This window comes from Erithacus rubecula (assembly GCF_903797595.1).
Source record: "Erithacus rubecula genome assembly, chromosome: 3".
In the NCBI taxonomy this organism is placed as follows: domain Eukaryota; kingdom Metazoa; phylum Chordata; class Aves; order Passeriformes; family Muscicapidae; genus Erithacus; species Erithacus rubecula.
The window spans coordinates 107,870,637-107,891,455 of NC_136689.1; the positions used below are offsets into that span (position 1 = coordinate 107,870,637).

The 20,819-nt window shown below is 41.0% G+C and overlaps 1 protein-coding gene across 2 annotated transcripts; it reads right to left on the reverse strand.

The window, feature by feature from the left end:
- Nucleotides 1-4,003: 4,003 nt before the first annotated feature.
- On the reverse strand, nucleotides 4,004-7,716 carry SNAI2 (snail family transcriptional repressor 2). Of its 2 annotated transcripts, XM_079300005.1 has the most exons (4): nucleotides 7,566-7,703; nucleotides 7,332-7,520; nucleotides 6,221-6,766; nucleotides 4,004-5,273 (listed from the first exon to the last, which is right to left on the reverse strand). In XM_079300005.1, exons 2-4 carry the CDS (start codon nucleotides 7,408-7,410, stop codon nucleotides 5,092-5,094), a joined length of 807 nt encoding a protein of 268 aa, XP_079156131.1. In that variant the 5' UTR covers nucleotides 7,411-7,520; nucleotides 7,566-7,703; the 3' UTR covers nucleotides 4,004-5,091. The 2 variants fall into 2 exon arrangements, with proteins under 2 accessions (XP_079156131.1, XP_079156130.1); XM_079300004.1 differs by having other exon boundaries at nucleotides 7,332-7,716.
- Nucleotides 7,717-20,819: the final 13,103 nt, after the last annotated feature.

Here is a 20,819-nt window from a genome sequence, read left to right on the forward strand (position 1 = left end):
TGTCTTGTAGGGATGTGGGGAGAACAAAAGAAGGAGGGCCATGAATTAGCACTTAGGTTTTTGTACCCATAATGATGAGTGCATCGTAAGAAGAAAATAAACAATTGGTTTGGATGGCATTCTTAAAGTATTGGAAAAGTAAGTGGAAAGGAACAAGGTGGCCAAACTGCCAAACATATAAAACCAGATGCACTTGTTAATTTTTTTATTTTATTTTATTTTTTGATTTTATTCTGTAGTGTGGTTTGGCTGAGACACCCTTATGCTGCAGTCTTCAATGGGACAGGGAAAATTTTTCTGTCCTTGGAAAACACAGTCCCACACTCCACAACCTTCAAGGTTCCTCAGGACTTTGTATGTATTTAGAATGTATGAAAAATTTTGGGTAGAAGCAATAGAGAATGCAAGCATCCTTTTTGTTTCTTTTCTACTACTTTGGCTTTTCCCACAAATTTTATGCATCCTGTCAGCCTCCTATGAGGAACTGAATGGTATTTCCACCTCTACTCAGCACTGGTGCAGCCCATCTGCAGCACTAGGTCCAGTTCTGAGCTCACCAGGCTGACATGAGAATTTCAGAGTCCAGTGAAGAACCACAGAGGGAATTAAGAGATTGGAGCATCTCTCATATTGGAGAAAAAGCTCAAGGAAGATCTTACTTATGGGTATAAATTCCTGATGTGAGGGAGTGAAGAATAGAGTCAGACTCTTAATGCTGCCCAGTGACAGTGCACATCATCTGAAGCACAGAAAATTCCACTTAAATGCAAGAAACCCCCCTCAGGTACTGTAAGTGTGACTGAACACTGGCAGAGGCTGCCCAGAGAGGTCAGAGAGCCTCCACTCTTTGAGATATCACAACCCCACCTGAACACAGTCCTGGCCAGACTGCTTTCCTGACCCTGCTTTGAGCAGGGGGGCTGGACTAGTCAATATGCAGAGATGATTTCCCACCTCAGTCATGCGTGGTTCACTTGAACTATCTGTTCTTATTTCTTGCAGCTACCATTTGATGCTACAATATACACAGGTTGGAGTGCACTTCTTGCCTTCCACTCATATTTCTGTGAACCAGAGTTATAATTCATATAATCTAACTTTTAGAACACCTACTTTAAAGAGACAAAACCAAACACTTGGGACAGCTAGTAAAACCCATTATTTCCAAAGCAATAATACTTGTAACTGAAAATGTCTTATTCAAAAATAAAAATATGTTTTCAAATTAAACATTGATTTATTTTGTGGCAGGGAAAATCAGCTGTTGCACAAGACATCAGAATTAAGTTACCAGGTTTCCCATTGTTTTCTTTTTAATTGAAATTATGGGATCTTTACGGTGTTTCATTTTTGTATGATTTTATGGGGCTTAGAGTAATAAGCCCTGAGTTTGCTTAATGACAAGAGGACTATAATAATCTGAATAATAGAGCAAAATACAGAATGAAGATTTCATGGTGCCTTAATCTGAGAGGCACTTCTTTTAACCCTTTGGTGAGTGTGTAACACGCTTTTCCTAACTGCATTACATGGTAGGTTAATTGCAGTGCTTTGAGCTTAAAAGTGTACTTTGTTCTGTCTTCACTTCATGCACATCTCCCTTCATTCTGCAGCCTCTGAAGTGAAAAACATGCCCAAACAGAAGCAAGGGAAGAAAGACATGGAAGCAAAAGTGAATCAATTATTGTCTTCAGCCTTGAGAAATTAATATATTTAACTTGTAACTTCCCAAGGGCTCAGGTGGTTCTACACTTGTCTGAACAGTGAAAGAACATCACTGAAAGTAGGTGGACAGAGCATCCTAAAGGAAGGATTTGGACCACATTCTGTAAAACAAAAAGTAAAAAAGTGGCAGATTTCAGAAAATAAGCGGTGAAGATAGTCAGAGTACAGGCACCATGTTTTCTTAAGAAAGTTTTAAAAAATTTAAAAGATTACTTGGATATAGAATAAGAGTTGTGTTATGAAAAACGTTGCAATGGCCAAAGAGATTCAATGGGCAGATTGCCCTTGGAGGGAGCTTCTCCACTGTGTGTTGAGAAAGTCATAGGAGTCATCAACCAGAAGCTCAGAACAGAATTCAATTTACATTGATAAATAGCTTATGCAGGTGCAGAAGGGCATTTCTAAGGTAATGAAGTAAAACTATTAATGGAATATATTTTGGAGTAGTCTTGACAGGGAATAGAAAGCAGTCACACAGGAAAAGCAGAGAAATTTAGCTGCTTGGGAAGTTTATGCTGCAACTGGACAGAGAGCTGGGATATGTGATAGAGTGCTCTGTTTCAATTACGAAGATGAGCCAAAAGAGCTTCTAGCCTTTCCCATCTTTGTGTTTTATGAGTACAGGTGTTACAGGCATGCAAAGTAGCATATCTTAATTGTCATCTCCAAATCAGACCAGTTCCACTTGTGTTTGGTTTAGCATACTGTATTTTGATGAACTTTTTCATCTGATTTCCCTTGAGGACAGCAGTAACATTTCCACTCACTCAAGAAGTCAAGCTCTTACACTATTTAATTTACTATGGGCGTAGAGAATTTAAAGTGTGAATTAAAACAATGGAAACATCTTTGTGGCACAGCACAGGAGAGCAAACCTAAGAGCAGTACAAATAGCTTTTGACTGCCAGAGCTTTACTCATACCCCAGTAAGCTTTGCTCTGGGAAGAAGGAGCTGCACAAAGAGCTGCTGGAGCCTACAAACTTCAAAGCAATGACATGGAAGTGCAAATCAATAGAGAAACCACATGAAACTTTTCAAGGGTATTTGATGCCTTCATGTGTTCATTTTGAAATGTTACCTCACAAATTCCCACTAACCCTATCTTTCTTGAACTCTCCAGCTATTTCCTGAAAAAAAAAAATCTAGCAGCTCCTAGACAATTATTGTTATAATGTTTAGAGAATATGAAAGCTTCATTTCACCTTCATTTTTCAGTATCATGCTTTCTGTGGAGCAAAGGTGCAAACTTTCTGCCTATTGCCTGCATTATTCCAGTGCAGTCCTGCTGATGCCCTCCTCCAGAACTGGGCTGGAGGAGACAGAAGGTATTTATAATTAATTGAATTATTTCGCTGAAATAAAAAAAAAATTTTTTCAAGAAACGCTCATCTTGTGCTTACACATCAGTAACATTATTGGTAAATTATTGGAATTTTATTTTTGCTATTACTTGCTCTGGTTGGTACCCTAGTGTAGACACAGGGGTCTTCAGACTGGATGCCAGCTGGTTCTTTTCTGGTCTCTAGCTTCATACTTGGCTAAAAGTTGAAAATGGTGTTGTTTCACACCAGTCAGGAATGGTGAGATGTTTTTTTGAAGTTATAATACCTTCATGTAGTTCAGATCTTGGATTGCCTAGTCATATCACCTGAAGAATTTTTCACTTTTTATTATAGAATAATTTTATTATAGAATAACTTCTTTGCTGTGATATACTAGCTGATAGAAAGTTACAATGTATTTGCTTGACAGTTCTGATATGCAATACATTTTAATAAAATATCCTTAATCATCTTGAAATTGCCATATGAAGTATAATGTACTGTGAATTGACTGCTACTTTAAAAGAGCATCATGCAAACATTGCTGAACTCCACTGACTTTAATTAACTTTGGATCAGACCCATATTCCCTGATGTGAAAGTCTCAGGGAAAGTACCATGGAGCCTCTCTAATAGCATCCTTTCTTCTGTTAAAATGCAAGAAAAATGCATTGCTCTTACATGTTGTTGCTAAAATATATTTCACAATGTTGTCATAGTGTTTTAAGTAGGAGAAAAGCAAGTGTTTTAAAGCACTGCTTAGAAAAATGAAGTGAAAGGCTTAGAAATCATTTAACATGCAATGTATATATTCCTTTCTAATGTTTTGAACTTGTGGAGTAAGTTTTCACATCTGAAATTCACTTTTATCTTCATTTGGTTATGTAGAGACATTCATATTTTTCTATGTTATAAAGCACACACACAGCTGTTTAATTAGAACAAACAACAGAAATTTTACTTAAAAATGTTTATTGTAAAAAAGTGGCTAGAAAACAACATCAATTTCACTTCACGCTTTCTTCAAGTTATCTATAGATGCTGCTATGGGCAACAATTTGCTTTCATTCATAACACATTCAATCATATAAAAATAAAAATATTTACATTATGTCCACATACTTTACAAAATCATCAATAAAAAAGGCACTTGGAGGGGTAATGCTGAAAATATTGCATTTCCTTTGTGCATTTAAAAAAAAATAATTGTAAAACTCCCGTGGATCCCCTCTCTTGCACTTATTCCCGTTTTTTAAAACAAAAATTAAGTTTAGATGAACTATTCCATACTAAAGGATGGTCAAGCATGCACCAGGAATGTTTGAAGCTACAGTATTATCTTTGTTTATTTATTTTTTAAGGCACATGCAGTTAATTTGTGGCTTTTATTTTGTTCGTACATTCTCTTATACTTTTTTCCCTCTTTTAATTATGCAGTTTTAAAGCATGTCAGGTCATTAATAAAGGCCTTGGCTTCTAATAAAATATAAAAAAACCCAGCAATGAATAATATTAAACAGTTACTAAGGTAAACTTGGAATACTTTTTAAGGCACCTGAGATAAATGGTGTCTAGCAAAATTCACTTGGGTAGTTTTTTTTCATTAAAATTTCCACTTAAAATACTGTTTCTTTGGTTGAAATGGCTTGGCAGGAATGTATTGTTAACTTTGAAGCCTTTTCTAAGCAAAAAAAGATGACCTATATTTGGCTTCATCTATAAAGAAAGCTGATAATGCTTCTTCCTTTAGATCTACTTGAAATGTCATGCATGGCGTCTTTCCCCCTATTTCAGAATTCACACTTAAAAAGGCAAATGTATGGCAGAACAGAAACTACTTAAAGCTCATTTCTACTGACATTCTAAATTCTTCAACTAGTTTATTTGTTTGCTTGTTTGATGGTGGTTTGCTTTCTTTGTTTTTTGGTTTGGTTTTTTATTTTGGCTGAAAAGTAGATGAGAAAACGCCTTTGGATTTCCACTTATCACTTGGAAAAGAAGTGGAGAAATGCATTGAGTCCAGGTAAACATTGACAGCATGACTCAGTGTGCTACACAGCAGCCAGATTCCTCATGTTTGTGCAGAAGAGACATTCTGGAGAAAGTTTTGGAGCAATTTTTGCACTGGTATTTCTTCACATCTGAGTGGGTCTGCAGATGAGCCCTCAGATTGGATCTGTCTGCAAAAGCCCTGTTGCAGTGAGGACAGGAAAATGGCTTCTCTCCTACAAAAGAAACATCAAGAGAAAAAGAGGAAAAATTATAAAAAAAACCAAAACAAAACAAAAAAATCCCCAACATGTTTGGGATAAGTAAAGCCTGCTTTTATCCTAAGAAAAAAAAAGAACAAACAGAAATGACTTGTTATAAGAAAAGAAAAAAAGTCTCATAAAAAGTTAAATCAGGCCACAGATACAGCAACTTTCAGCACTGCTGGCTCTCTTACAGACCCCCAGTCCATTGAGAATATGTTGTGAAGTGGAGTCTCTGAAAACAAGCTGCTGACACCTTCTGCATCTACAGGTGCACGCAGTACTTTTAGACTGGGCTCCTTCCAATATTTTCAAATATTTTCATAGAACATTTTCTGCTTATTGCTGTGTGAATTACTGGGGAGCAAGGGCTTTGACTGATAAGCAGCAAACAGCTGTACAGACATTGTTATACTCAAACCCCATTTTTACCTCACTTTGCCGAGGATGGGTTTCTAATTCTTAAGGACCTGAGGCAGCACAAACTCGCCAGCAGCTTAAGGAAAGCAGCCCCTCCTGCATTGCCTGTTTTTTGCTGCCTGATTTCAGAGGCAGCTGGACCCTTCTCAAAGTCAGCAAATTTCCAAAGCCTGAAAGTTAACATAAAATCCTTAAAGCAGAAGCTTCAGCTAGTGGAAATGGGCTAAACTATCCTAAAATTATCAAGGAAGCGATGCTGATTTATGCCAATATCTAGCCTGAAGTTATGAGACCATGCTAAACTCCCCCCCCGTCCCACCTTCCCTCTCTCCCTGCAAGAAGGGGAATTTAGCCTTTTAATGATTTATTTGAAATTCTGTGGATGCATTTCAAGGTTAGCTAAGAAACGCTGCTGTTTTTTCCACCTGTGGAGAAAAATAGCAAAAAGGCATCCCGATGTTATAGCAACAAGAGACAGCAAATGTAACGCTTGCCCTTACCAGTGTGAGTTCGAATGTGTCCTTGCAGCAGCCAAGGTCTAGAGAAAGCCTTGCCGCAGATCTTGCAGACACAAGGTAGCGTGTGGGTCCTGATGTGCATCTTGAGCGCTCCCAGGCTGACGTACTCCTTGTCACAGTACTTGCAGCTGAACGATTTCCTAGACTGGGCATCACAGTGCAGCTGCTTGTGTTTGGCCAAGCCAGAGAAAGTCGAATAGGTCTTGTTGCACAAACTGCACTGGAACTTTTCAGCTTCGATTGCATGAGGGTCTGAAAGCTTTGACTGGATTCTCTCTTCTTCATCGCTAATGGGGCTTTCTGAGCCGCTGTGATCTTTGGAGGAGGTGTCAGAAGGTGGAGGTGGGCTGACTCTTCCCAAAGATGAGGGGTATCCAGAAAGTGGAGAGAGGTCATTGGGTAATGGAGACGGTAGCAGCCCAGTTGTAGTCCACACAGTGATGGGATTGTAAGCTACCGAGCTGAGGATCTCTGGCTGTGGTATGATAGGGACTGGATAGCTTTCGTACAGGTATGGGGATATAATCACTGCAGAAACAAGAACATTTTAAGATAAGAAAACTAAGAAGTATTTCGAAAAGTAGCAAAATAAATACTTTAATGATTAAAAGCTGCATAAATGAAACACTCGGTAAGGTAATCTGAATATAAGGGGGATTCAGGAAATACTGTTTCATACATATATTCTGATGGGTAGAGACAGTGCCCTTGAACAGGCAAACTGCAGCTGGAGAGCCCCTTCAAGGCGGCATGCTGCTTCTAAATCTGTGCAGCCCGACACAATGAAGCAGTGAAACTTCCTGAAGGATTTGAATAAAAGTTTCAATTCCTCCACCAACAGATACAGAACCGGAAAACTCCAAATCCTTTCTAAGTAACTTGAGTTCAAGTGGGTGAGCAAACTTTCATGATTCATTCTGGTCAGCACTGACATATTTCTCAAAACTCCCTCCTTGTAAGCAGGAGAAACAGAGCAAGCAATGAACGAGCCCGTCTCCTCCAGCCTGCAGAGAATCCCACCCCTCTCAGCACTGCCACGCAACGCCCGCAGCCTCGGCAGCGACGCGGTGCCACCGCGGCTTCCTGGGGTTACCTGTGTGAGTGTCCAGCTCGCTGTAATTCGGCTTCTTGGAGGAATTGAAATGCTTCTTGACCAGGAAGGAGCGTGGCATTTTGGAGGCAGGGTGGGTGCCTCTGGCGGTCCGTGTCCTTGCGGCGGGCGGGCGGTCGGGTGGCGCGGCACAGCACACGCGGTGTCACTGCGGGCGCATCGGGGCCGCTCCTGTCCCCGCTCCTGTCCCCGCTCCGGTCCCTGTCCCGGTCCTACGGCGCTGCCGGCCCCGCGCAGCCCATCCACTCCCGCTCGTGCAGTGGCAGTGCCGAGCCGCCTTGAAAAGTGCTGTAAATACCCACGAGTCAGGTGCAGGGGGGAAGGGTTTCCCGCTCCTCCAATCGCTTCGGGATGTTCTCAAGCGCTTTTCCAAAGAGGCTGTTTTTCTGGGAGGGCTCTGGGGCTGCTGGCTGAGGGATCCAATCCCAGTCGGAGGGTTTGGTTCAGGTTTCAGCTCCTCCCGCTGGAGACAGCTGTGAACGGGGGAGAGAGCTCGAGCAGAGCGCGTTGCCCTGCTCCGAGGTGGGGGGATGTGGCTCTGTAGAACTGCAGTCTACAAAAATGTATTGCTCAAAATTCCTTAAAATAAAGGTCAGTTTACTGATTCAGCTCAAATACATATTTTTTTCTTTCTGACAGAGACCTGGATAAGTCATAGAACTGAAATTTCTTTTTCTTCTTCCTCCCACCTTTCCCCCCTTTCCCCTTACCCCCCTCTTTGATTTTTTTCCTCCCCCCTTTCATTTTCCTTTCTTCTTTTTTATTCTTCTATCTCTTTTCGTTTTTCTTTTCAAAGAGTCTGGTTTCCAGATGTTTGATATGAGAATTACAATGGCACAAACTGTTCGCTAAGAGCAGAAGGGGCAAACACACAGACACACACACAGGACACTACAAGATAACAAGCTGGCCGGCAAACCTAATGGAAGGCTTTGAACTGAATGAGTGCCTGCTCCATTTGGGAGCTGCCTTTGAATAGTTGTGCTTAGGAAATGCTGGAGACGAGCAGCCTGCCTCCCTAACCTGCACCCTTTCAGGCAGAAGCACCAGACAGATACTGCAAGTGAGTTCAAGGAGAGAGAGAAGCCTTGGGAGGATTATATTTCAGAGCAGGGTGATAGTCTTTATATAATATGCATACTGCTTCAGTCTGCTCAGATGAAGAATATTTTCTCTTTTACTTTAAAAATCTGCAGAATGCAAAACCTCGATCTTTCTTTCCTTGGGAGTAGTTATGTCACTCTTTTGCCTATCTTAGGACACTGCCAAGGAAATTTTCCTAATTATCCAAAGCAGTTAAAAGATGCATAGATAAGCAACCCCCCCAAAATTATAGACTGAGTAATTTAAATGTCTCTTAAATGTCCTTCTCCATTAGTATATTTTAGGACCTCTTGATTTCCTATGAAGGTATAATCTATGTTATGTTTTTCATTTAAGATGAAAGTCTCTTAAATGGGCCACAGAGTGTTCTGGTTATCTAGATTGATTTAGAGGAGATATTTAGTCCCAGGTAGGTTTTTAATTTTACAATATTTGCATTTTGGAAATATGGACAGCTGAACGCTGGTAAATTTCTAACACAAATTACATTCTGATTGACTCTTGGTCTGCCCTCCCCACCCCTTCCCCCCCTCGTTGTGTATTACCTACACCTGCCTGGGCACATACCAGCATGCTGTGCTGCTGTGATGCTGGAGCTCTCTCTCTTTTTGGGAGGAGGCGTGGAGGGTGTTTTACAGAGACCACCCCGACACGTTTTTGCAGCAGGTGTTGGAATAGATGTGAAGGAATAGAAAAAAAAAAGAAGAGAAAAAAAAGCCTGGTGGGTCTGTTAAGACATGCAAGAGCAAAGTGCTTTGTCAAGATGCATGACTTCTTAATCTTGGGGAATACCAAAACAAGTGCAGGGAAAGTTAGCCATTTTCAAGAACTGATTAAAAAGATTCATCTGCTCAGCATCTAACTGTGGTGTCTTAGTGAAAGATGCCATATGAATTTCCAAATGACAGGGAACATATCCAGGCTATTGGAGGAAAGGGAAAGTGGCAAAGAAAGGGAGTTTGCAGGTACTTGCTTTGTAGCTGGGGCAAAAGGAACAGAGGTGGTTTTTCTAGAAGAGAGAGCAGTGCTTCCAGAGACACAATCCGTTACTTTCCTCATCTCCACAGAAATGAAGAAATCCACAAAGCATTTTTAAAAGGTTTCATTTGTGGTCCTGCTTCCCTCTCAGCTCTGTTCCATCTGACAAGTCCCTGTCCCCTGCCAGCTCTGGGAAAGCATTGCATTTCAGGATGTGAGGCATTAGTCTGTATCTAAATAGTCTGTTACATGAGCTGTGATTCAGACCTTGAGCTGGTTTAAGTTTGTGTGTTGAAATGAATGGAGCCATGCAGATTTTCACTGGCTCGGGATCTGTTCTTTTGTGTGTTTGTTAAAAGCAAAGGGTCTGATTCACCAGTGAGGTTCTCCCTCTCGGGGCATTTTCACCAGCATAGCACCAGAGTGATGCAGTTTAAATTAATTGCACTTATATAAATCACAGGAGCGTAAGCAGTTAGCCCACTGGCTGAGCTGATTGAAGGATGTTAGGAATTGGATAGAAGGCATGTTATTACATGGTCCTGAAAGGATATTAGCAGCACATACTACCTGAGTGAGGTCTGCTGTCAAAAAAAGGGAGAGTCTGTGTGAGGAGTGGGTGAGTCAGAGCAAACAGGTGTTCTGGGTGTTTACGGCAAATGTGGATGAGAGGGCACTTGGAGACGTGTGGCATCCATTCCCGTGCAGGAAAGGCAACACAAAGGTCGAGTGCAGAAGACAGGAGGCTTCCCCTCCGTGGAGGAGCCAGGGAGGTGTGGAGGGTGGCTCCGATTGATGGTCACGCTGCCTGCGGGCAAAGCCTTGCACCCACCTCCGAAAAACCAGGCCTACAGCTTCCCTCTCACATTTTACAAGTAGTTGGTCTTTTAGGGATTCTTTCTGTTTTCACTTTGAAAGCTCACGTAAAGCTGTCTTGTTAATGCCACTGTGCTGCTAATTGCCACTCTGCAAAGTGCATAGGAAATGATCCAAGCAATTCTGCTGCCTGAAACCTTGGCATGTGCCTTGTAGCAACTTAATGATTAGGACCAGAGCTTCAACCCTACAGCAAAAATGGCCTTTTTTTTTTTTTTTATTTTTTAAATCAGGCCACTCATTCCTGTGCACAGATAAACTGTGAGCTTCGTTTTAGTTTCCCCATTTCTGACAGCTGCATCAAATCCCTTTCCTTGTCAGGCTTTCTGAGAAGGACACTAACTTTGTTACTTGGTTTTCTGGAACTGGAGGGTGCCAGAATTATGTTTATTATCAAAGAGGGAAGAAGAGCCCAAGCTGAGAAATCAGTTAGCTTAGTTCTTCTCATGACGGCATTAGTGTTCCTAAGAAGCATTAATACTAGCAAGAGTGTGGATCAGAAAATGTAAAATATCTGGATAAACCACAGCAAAATCAAGAAAAATAGTTTCAGAATATTAATGTTCCCATATTTCTCAGGCAATACTCTTAATCATTTTGACTGCCACGGAATCCATGGAAGGCAGTGCAGGAGGTTTGGAAGAACCCCCAGGAGGCACTGAGCCCAGTGGAGCTTACCAAAAATAGCTCTGGAGGTTTATTGATGCAGGTGACGACTTCATCCTGGAAGAGGTAGGAGCTCAAGTAACTCACACCTACAGCATAGCTCTTGTAATTCATAAGCCTCCTACATTTCAAAGGAAAGTGTGAAATGGTTAATATGGGAAAAAGAAAGATGGGTTTTCAATAGTCAGGTGAATGTGGAACAAATCAACTCAGCTTCAGTGTTATCCTATGCTTTCATATTTCCCCCTTAGTGTCAGAAGATATATCTTGGAAAGTAAAGGCATGGTGTGACTTTCAGAAGAAGGAAAACTTTAGTAGCATTAGAAACCGAGGAGTACTTAAAATGTGATCAGAATGGATGTCAGAGGGAAATAAAACCAAAATTAACACAGAGGGAAAACAATTAGGCAAGGGCATTCTCTTCCCAAGAAATAAACCCTAATAAATTTTTAAACAAATTCTAAGGGTACCTTTTCTTTCACACTTTGATCCTCTTTCCAAATACTGACCTGAACTATCAGCAGAAATGGCAACAAATTTAATGAAGGACTGTTACGAAGTCATGCCAAAACTGGAAGACTTTGGAAGATTTTCCCAAGCAAAAAGTCTCCACCTTTTAAATGTTTTGTACCAGTACTTTTTTTTTTTTTTTTTTTTTTTTTTTTTTTTTTTTTCCTAAAATCAGTATTTTTGCCAGAGTTTAGGCACATTTAGGAGATGGTGATTGAACAGTGAAAGTATGATTCAGTCTGAACTTTCCAATAAGACAAGGCCCTTTGAAGTGTGTCTCTTAAAGATCTAAGCCTGTCTATATATGTATAGACATATATATATATATATATATATATAGACATATGTATATTTTATATATATTTATATGAAAATAATTTTCCTTAAATATAGATTTGCATTTATTAGTAGATGCAAAATGGTTCCTTTTGGATCAGGCAGCTCAAACAGTCCTGGCTTCTGTGTGCACTCTCCTTCACACCTGCATAGCTTCACCGACTTGAGAGGGGTCATTTTAGAGTCAAATTAGCCCACAATGAAGGAACCTGGTCATAGTTCAATTTTCCTACATTGTTTCTACATGAAGATATTTTAACAATGGGCCAAATTCTCCTGTCATTCCCATCTGTAATATGTCCACTGGCTGCAGCTGACCTATTTCAGATTTACTCAAGCAGAACTGAGATGCGATTCTCGTCCAACCACTACAACCCTGTTTATGCGTGTAGCGCTGCAAGAAGGATTCCTTACCCAGAGGTGTGCTACATCCCAGCCCAAGCCATGGCGCTCTGGAAGCAGTGCCGACCCGCACTGTTCACCCGAGGAGCCGAAGGCTTGGGCCTGCCCGGGGTGCGGGAGCGGAGCGGGGCGGGCGCCATTGGCGGTCGGAAGGAGCCACCTGCCGGGCGCGGGCAGCCATGCTCGCCGAGCCAGCGCCGGGCCGGCCGCCCCACCGTGTGGCCAGCCCGGGAAACGGGCATGGATCAGTGCCCTGCTCACTGCTGGGCTCTGGGAGCAGAGGGACAGGCTGCCAGCCGACGGCTAAATGGCCACCCCATTCTTTTTTAGGGCCGGCTGTGACTTGTGTACCTTTGCATCGTCGCTGTTCACTGCCTACAGCAAAGTGAGACATGAAGGCGTCATATGAGATTTCCAACTATGGAAAATGCATGTCTCTGGGTGTGTGAGCACCTAACAGAGTATGGTTGGTGTTGGAAGGGATTTTTAAATTATCGAGTTCCAGCCCCCCTGTCATGAACACATTTCACTAGACCAGGTTGCTCAGATCCCCATCCAGCCCGCTCTTGAATACTTTCAGGGAGGAGTATCCACAACCACTTTAGGCAACCTTCTCCAGTTTATATTAAACATTTCTTCCTAATATCTAATCTAAACCTACCCTCTTTAGTTTGAGGCCATTTTCTACTTTGTCCTATCACCATAAAATCCTCTTAAAATCCTTCTTTTTCTTACAGTCTCTCTTTAGGTACTGGAAGGCTGCTCCAAGGTCTGCACAGGACACTTTCTACATTCTTATTTGGCATGTATTGTCCATGCCACATTACAGTCTACAACATCCTCATGAGGGGAAGCAGAGTGGCAGACACTGATCTCTGTGTGACCAGTGACAGGACTCAAGGGAACGGCCTGAAGTCATATCAGAGGAGGTTTAGGTTGGACCTCAGGAAAAGATTCTTCACCCAGAGGATGGCTGGGCACTGGAACAGGCTCCCCAGGGAAGTGCTCAAAGCACCAAGCCTAACAGAATTCAAGAAGTGTTTAGACAATGCCCTTAGGCACATGGTGTGATTTCTGGGGCTGTCCTCTGCAGCATAGTTAGTATTAGCTAGTTAGTATTGTTTCTGTATAAAATCATAATTTTTGTTAACAGAAGATGAGAGCTGCTAGATCTGCTGCAGTGTCTGCTGCAGGCCTAAGCACTTTCTGCAATCGCTGCTGCTTAAAATGGCAGTAGTCCCACAAGGCTGGTTCACTACCTGTATTACCTATTCTTCATTCCCCCCAACTTCCTCTATTGCTTATACACTGGATTGCAGGTACATGCTGCACTTGGCTATTCTTATAACTTCTTATATTGACTTTAAGAACTTTATCTTTCTCAAGGACCATGTGGAAGCTCCCAGGACCCCAGGGATTTCTGACAGTGCAGATCTCTCTTCTCCTGAGAACCAGCTTCTTTGCATTTAGACTAGTACTCTGCTCCTGGCTCGGTTTAGCTCGATAAAGACATCCTGTGGTATCCCTTGCTATCTTCTTAAACAATAATCATTGCCAGCTGCAGGCCTGATGTCTGAAAGTCTTGTTTTGTCTTTATCTCTTATCGCTGGAATAGCTTTGAGGGCAGGCTGATGTCTGCAGCCTTCTTTTTTTTTTTCCCTCAGCACTACCTGGCAAAAGACGTAGTGCAGATTGCAAGGGACTGGGTGATTCAGCATGCCAGACCTATTTTCAACATTGCAACCAGAAACCTTTTAAGTTCCAGGCAAATCAAGCAGTATATCTTCAGGATTACCACACAGTGACTCCTTTGCAGGGCTGTGTTTCCTGATGGGAGGTTTCCCAAATATCCAAGACATTTTTGAGGAATTTCCACCATCATAAAAAATGCTAAAGACTGCAAAAATGAAAAAACACAGCTGCCAACTCTAGTTTCCATGAGTTTGAGGGTGTCTGGGCTTTCTGTTCTCCCCACTTCCTTCTTCAGCAGCTCCACCAGACCTGAGTGATATCTGAAGTTTGAGTTTCTTACTAGCTCTTGTGAGAGACTTCATCTGACTACAGGATGTGCTGGAGGAGTTGATCTCCTTACAGTACATCTCTGTTAGGCTGCTAGAGAGGGCATCTAAGGACTGTTATCTTTCCCTTTCATGGTGTGGACAGTCAGACACAGCATTTCAGCTGAACTGCTGGTTTGCTTTAATAGAGTTTTGTGCCAATGGTACTGCCTTTGCATCAGCTATTGTACATTTCAAGTAATAGTACCTTTGTTTGTTAGTTTGTTTAACTTCTGTGTTAACAGCTGGCTTCAAAAGTATTTTATAGCATATTACCAGCACTTGGCCACACTTCTTCCCCCTCATGTTTTGCTTCCTCCTGGTTGTGGTGGGAGTGAGCTGCATCTGTCTCTGCACGTTGCCTAGAACTGGATATGCCATTGATCTCAAAGTTCAATTAAAGCTGTGTTGGTATGGAAGAATCATCAGCTAAATTTCTGGTGATAGATCTCTCTAGAATGATTTTCCATATTTCTTCTGCACTAGGTCAGTGCTTATGTACTTTTCCTGTTCTTCCTGTTTAGAAACATGCTGGATTAGTGTTTCATCAGTATTCCCTCTGCAAGGTGGTATGAAATGCACAACAAATGACTGTCTCTGGGGAGATCATTTTTATGCCTCCAATACTGTGTGAAAATTGCAGCAATCTCAATTTTGTGATTGAAAGTATTTCTATTTTTTCCTTTCTGGGGATATGAAACCAATGTTTTTCTGCAGTCCTGTTCAGTTTAATACTGCTCATTCTTCCCCAGAGCAGTGACCTGATGGTGAGGTCTCACCAGCATCTCAGCAGCCTTTCCCGCAGAGGCTGCTGAGGATTTGCATTTTGACTAGTGGAGTGTCTGCTTTATGGGTAGTGCATTTTCCCTCCAATTCTACTCCATATTTATCATGCATTTCCTAGTGAATTGCATCTTTTAGCTTCTCTGTTATAAAAGACAGAGTGGCAGATCTTTCCTGGACTCGCCACTGCCAGTAGGGTTTATGAATAAGATAAGAACACTGAGAAACCACATTGTCACAGATGAATTGTGTATGTACACACACTGATATATGTGTTTTTACATGGAAGAGGTTAGGGATTGCCTTGAGCCTTAGGCTCACAGCTGACTCATGTCTTTGTGTGTAAACTGGCCTAAAGTAGGGTGGCTGCAGCTAAACTGTCTGTTAAAAACAGTCTCAGAAAATGCTGAAGGATGTCTAGACCTTAGCTGAGAGGATGCTAATGCTTACTGTCCAAAGCCATGCTAGGAAAATGCTAAAAATGAAGCAGTTTAGACATTTGCAGTTCTGTTCCTTGCCTCTGTTTCATCTGATAATCCAGATATAGTTCATATTTCTGAAATCAGGCTGATTCTATATTGATGGAAATATTTGCCAAGATGTTGAATGCATGTATATTAAACAGGATAAATTTATTTCTAGTATCTCATAGATACAATATTTTCTTCCTGACAAGTTATATTCACTGTACTGTGTGTTATGTCCTGACAAATATCTGTTCAGGGACAAAACAACAACAACAACAACAACAACAACAACAACAACAAGATTGATTGATGTGTTTTACTCAAATTATGCTGTAATTTTCTTAGATATAATTTCAAATCTTCTAAATCAGCCAGTGAATTTCTAAAATTTAGGTTATAGATATTTTCACTGCTACCTCTGTGCTTTAAAACTTTGTTGCAGCTTCATCCACTATTATGAAGCATCTATTTCCATTTATTTTGTATCAGTTTAATCCTAGCCTCTCACCCATTGCTATCCTCCTAGCCTCTTATCCTCACAGCTACTGAGAAACCTCTATGTACTTGGTAAATGACTTAAAGAAGATACAGATATTCATGACATCTGAGGAACAACTACTATTGATCCCAGATATCTCTCTGCTCTTCATGACAGATGTGATAGAGGCAGGTGATAAGAGGAAAATGATGAGTCCCTTGTAATAAGCATCACCAGGAAGAAGAACGAGTAACCAGTATGACCAGCTTGTATCTTTTGAAGTGGAAGTAATAAAGACTTGCAAGAGGAGGTGGCCTGTTGTAAAATCACAACTAGCAAGCATTCTGTGGCTCATATACTTCACTAAAGAAAGCAAACATTTTGTGGGAACACTCTATGTGTGACAGCCTGTATTTCAAGTGGAGAGGTGTTTGAATCCTGGAGGAGTCACATCCCTAAAACTTTAAAGATTACCTTACATCTTTTTCACTCGTGATAGAGCAGGAGTACAAACAGCAGGTTTTCAAGATGAAAGGTAGCTCTATATTTAAGGCTTGATTCACTTCATCTTGAGAAAAGTTTTGTGTTTGATCAACCTGAGAAACAGGTCCTTCTTCTGCAGCAGATTTCTGCAGTTTGTGTATCAGCTGATGTTTCTCATTTCCAAAATGGGGCTTATGACATTCCCCTATCTTCTACAAAGTTCTCAGGACTACTGCTTCAAAGCACAGACAACTTTAACAAGCATATTAATAGTGCCTTGGAGTGGAATGAAGTCTGGAAGAAAATTCAGATGTGGATGAGGAGGGAACAGAGGGAGGAGGAGAGAGATGCAGCCTGAATCTGCAGCCTGAAATTCCTTCAAGGTTGTGTCAATTCCCTCCCACTCCCAGAAGCAAGAGGTGGTGCTGTGTTATAGTGTCCTTCTCCCTTCTGCCATTCTGCTCCTATACCTTCTGTGCATGTTCTTATCCCTTGGCAGAGTAAGCATGAACTGCACAATTAATTATTTTTCACGCTCCTCCTCCTCTGGTCTTGTTCCAACATTTTTCTAGTGTCTCTGAGGTACCATTTTAAGAGATTGTGTGCTGGATGAAAAAAACCTCCAAAACATACCAAAACAAATTAAAAAAAAAACCCTCTTAAGCTAAAGCTGAGATTTTAGTTCCTTTGCCTCCTGAGATATAAATGAATTGCTCCTATCACGTGCTATTGCATAATTCATGACTTGAAATAACTGTGAAATGCTTTGCTGAAATTTTAAAGATCAACAGAGAAAATGTGCATTGCAAAATTCAGTTTAGAGCATTGATAAACACAAAATATAGGAAAGAGAGGCCTTCAGGGCCTCTAAGAGCTTTTCACTTTTTCTTTCCTTTATTGCAGTTTTGTTTTCTCATAAATTACTCTTAATACATGAGTCAATATTCATGTGGGTAATAACACTGGCTATACCAGCTGATAGAAATTGCTCATTTCACGTAATTACCTGTTTTTAAATTGCCTAATTCACACTTTATTTATCCCCTTGCAGAATAGATTGATTTGAAGTGAGGTTCATGCTTTTTTAGTGACTTGAGCAGTTTATACAGGTTAATCCTTGAGGAGCCAACTTTGCTTTAAATTTGACTTGATCTATGCCCCCATCAGCAGTGACTGCCAAATTATCTACATTCCACAGGGTGATTTTACTCATTGATCATTTTTTCTAACGTAATGAAATGATGTACCCAAAAATAATCTTGTGGCCTAAGACAGCTTAAAATGAAAAAAATCAAAACTGAAACAAAACCCTAATAAAATGAACTAATACAGCTTTAAAGCCCACTGAAAGTAGACTGAGTGCTATAGCATGTAAAAGCCAATATCTGCTGTTCTCTGAATCTCCCAGTTCCATATGAGTTTGATGTGCAGATCAGATATTGCTGCACAGTTTATTGTTTGCGGACTGGTCTTGCAGCCATTTTGCAGGGATTTGTTGTAAAATATATAATGATAAGAAACTTTCATGCAGTAGAATCAGATAAAAAAAAGAATACCTATCAGAAGAAAGAATGAGCAAACCAAATAAATGTCAGGCTATTGATCTCTTGAATCATCCAAAGCCTTTGAAAAATATGAAGTCTCAGGTGGCAGAGAAGTCCTTTCAATTATACATTACTGACCTCTAAGTGTCAGCATAAGGCTGTGGACAGGTCTTTTTCCACCTGAATTGCTTTAGGAGCAGTATTTCAATTCCTTCAGATTCCTCAGATGCTACTGAGTGAACATCTCACTTTTTGAAAAATTCCTTTTTCTTTTAGCATCATTTTTAAGGATTTTCCATAGCTTCTCTATTCTAAATGGTCATACACACTTTTTTACACATTTCCTTGGTTCTTTACATTTTGTTCTTCAGTGAATGCAAATTTTCACATATTAAACGATGACAAATGAATGTGCAGTGCTGTGTAAATTACTAAAACCTGCCTTAACAATTTAGGTGAGCTTCCCTTGCCAGAGTAGCCAGGTATATCTGCAATGTAATGGGAGAGGGATGCAGCAGGACACCTTAGGGCTATTTTGCATATGGCTGCAGTAATGCCAAACATGTTCAATAAACTACTAAATCTGGCCTTTCTGAGGAGCATGGTGTTTTACCATGCCAGCACAGCCAAGCTGATCTGCACCTGCACTGCAGAAATACCCAGGAATGGCAGCTGTATTGAACAACTTGTCCTTCACCAGCCTAGAGGTCACCAATAAATGTAGAGTCCTCACATGTCATGTAGACATACCTTTCTTTTGAGAATAAGGGGTTGCATCTGAGAAGAGCTGTGACATCTGGTAGGCAGGGATAGATACTCAGCTAACTCCATTTTAGTGACAGGGTGGAGTACTGATGCCATTGAAAAAAAACACAAGCAAAGCCAGCAAAGAAAACCCCTGTGTAGGAGTGGAGCAGGTCTATTAGAAACAAGAGTAACTATGGAATAATCTCTCTTTTTTTCAACATTATTTTAAAGCCATCCTTGAAAGAAGATTGTTCCATCAGCAGGCCTTTGGTCTGCATGCACTTGGGAAAGTCCCCAAGTGTAAAGACAGCTGTGATGGACAGTGATGGAATAGCACATTTTGCCATGATTCATGTAATCAAATTATTTCTCCAGTTACAGGCAGTGTCAAGTGATGTGATACCTCATGTCTCAATGAAATCTAGATATTTAAGCTACCTGGAGAATTTGAGTAGTATTTGAGAAGACATAATAGCACAAAAGATCAAGAGGATTTGTTCTTAAGCACTGTCAGGGATGTTAACAAAATTACTGGTGAAGAAGAAAAAAAATGAATCAATGATGAGCAATCATGTATTATATCAGGTAAGTCAAGCCTTTGTCTCTGCAGTAATTAACTGTTCCAATCATATGGGCTGGCAGTGTAATGAGGAGGCATCAGTGAACATGCACTAATTACATTTGCTTTCAAATTCAACAGAAGCTGAACAGCTGTTTGGTGCAGTAGGTAAATTAAGTGCACTAGTCAGATCCAATTTTGAAGTGAATCCTTGATGTCACTCAATGATTAATGTGTAGGCTGAATCTTTAAGGGCATGATTCAGCTAAAAAATACTTTCACTCTGTCTTATTACATTTTGCTCTCTTGATTACACCTTTCCTGTACAAAAATCCACTTTGGGTTATGTGCGTGCAGCGGGTAGGAAAGAAGCAACTGAAGAAAGTGACTTCTGGTGTTCTGCTTGCAGAAATTTCTTGTCAGTCATTTGTGGAGAGCAGAAGAAGAACAGAATTTATCCTCTCCTGCTGAGAAAACAGATGTGGAGATAGTTTGCAAGACTTGTAGTTATAGCCTATATATATATATAGGAGCCTACTGGCTCAGAAGTAAACTAGGGCATTCATCAGAGGAAAGAGCAGTTCCAGTTCATTGGATCACATTAAAAGGCAGTTTAAGCAGGGAAAGAAAATTTTAACTGTATTATGTTAACACATGAACTCCTCAGGAATTGGCTGAGTGGCTCCATAGCCCACTCCACTGCATCTTCCTAGCTTTTCTGTTGCAGAGCCAGCTCCTACACTAGCGACTACAACTCTGGGCTGGAGTAATAAATTGTAATGACATGAAATTTTCTTGCTCTGTCCTTCCACGTCTGACAAATACATTCCATATTCTCACTTTCTTGGTTTCAGCTGGGACAGAGTTAATTTCTTCTTAGCAGCTGGTACAGTGCTGTGGTTTGGAATCAGGATGAGAATAACATTGATAGCACACTGATGTTTTAGCTGTTGCTAAGTAGTGTTTACCCTAAGCCAAGGACTTCTCAGTTTCTCATTTTCTCATGCTCTGCCAGCGAGCAGGTGCACAAGAAGTCAGGAGGGAGCACAGCCAGAACAGCTGACCTGAACCAAAAGGATATTCTGTGCTGTAGATTGTTATACCCAGGCTGTGAACTGGGACGGGGCTGGCTGTGAGCTGCTCATCTCTGCTTGTGGTCAGAGGGGTGTTGTTTAGGGAGTGATGAGCAATTGTATTGAACTGTTCTTAGCTCAACCCACAGGTTTTACCATTTTCTGATTCTCCTCCCTGTCCCACAGGGAGAGGGGGAGGGAGTGGTGGAGAAGGGGGCAGGAGGAGTGAGGCTGCCTTTTGGGTCTCTGTGGTTTAACCCCAGCCAACAGCTGAGTCCCACACAGCTGCTTACTCACTTTACTTGAAATGAAGTGAAATAGAAAGCTAATAAAAAAAATTAAAATAAGAAAGACACAAATAAAACACAAGAGACACAAGTGATGCACCATAGAGTTTCTTGGGAAGA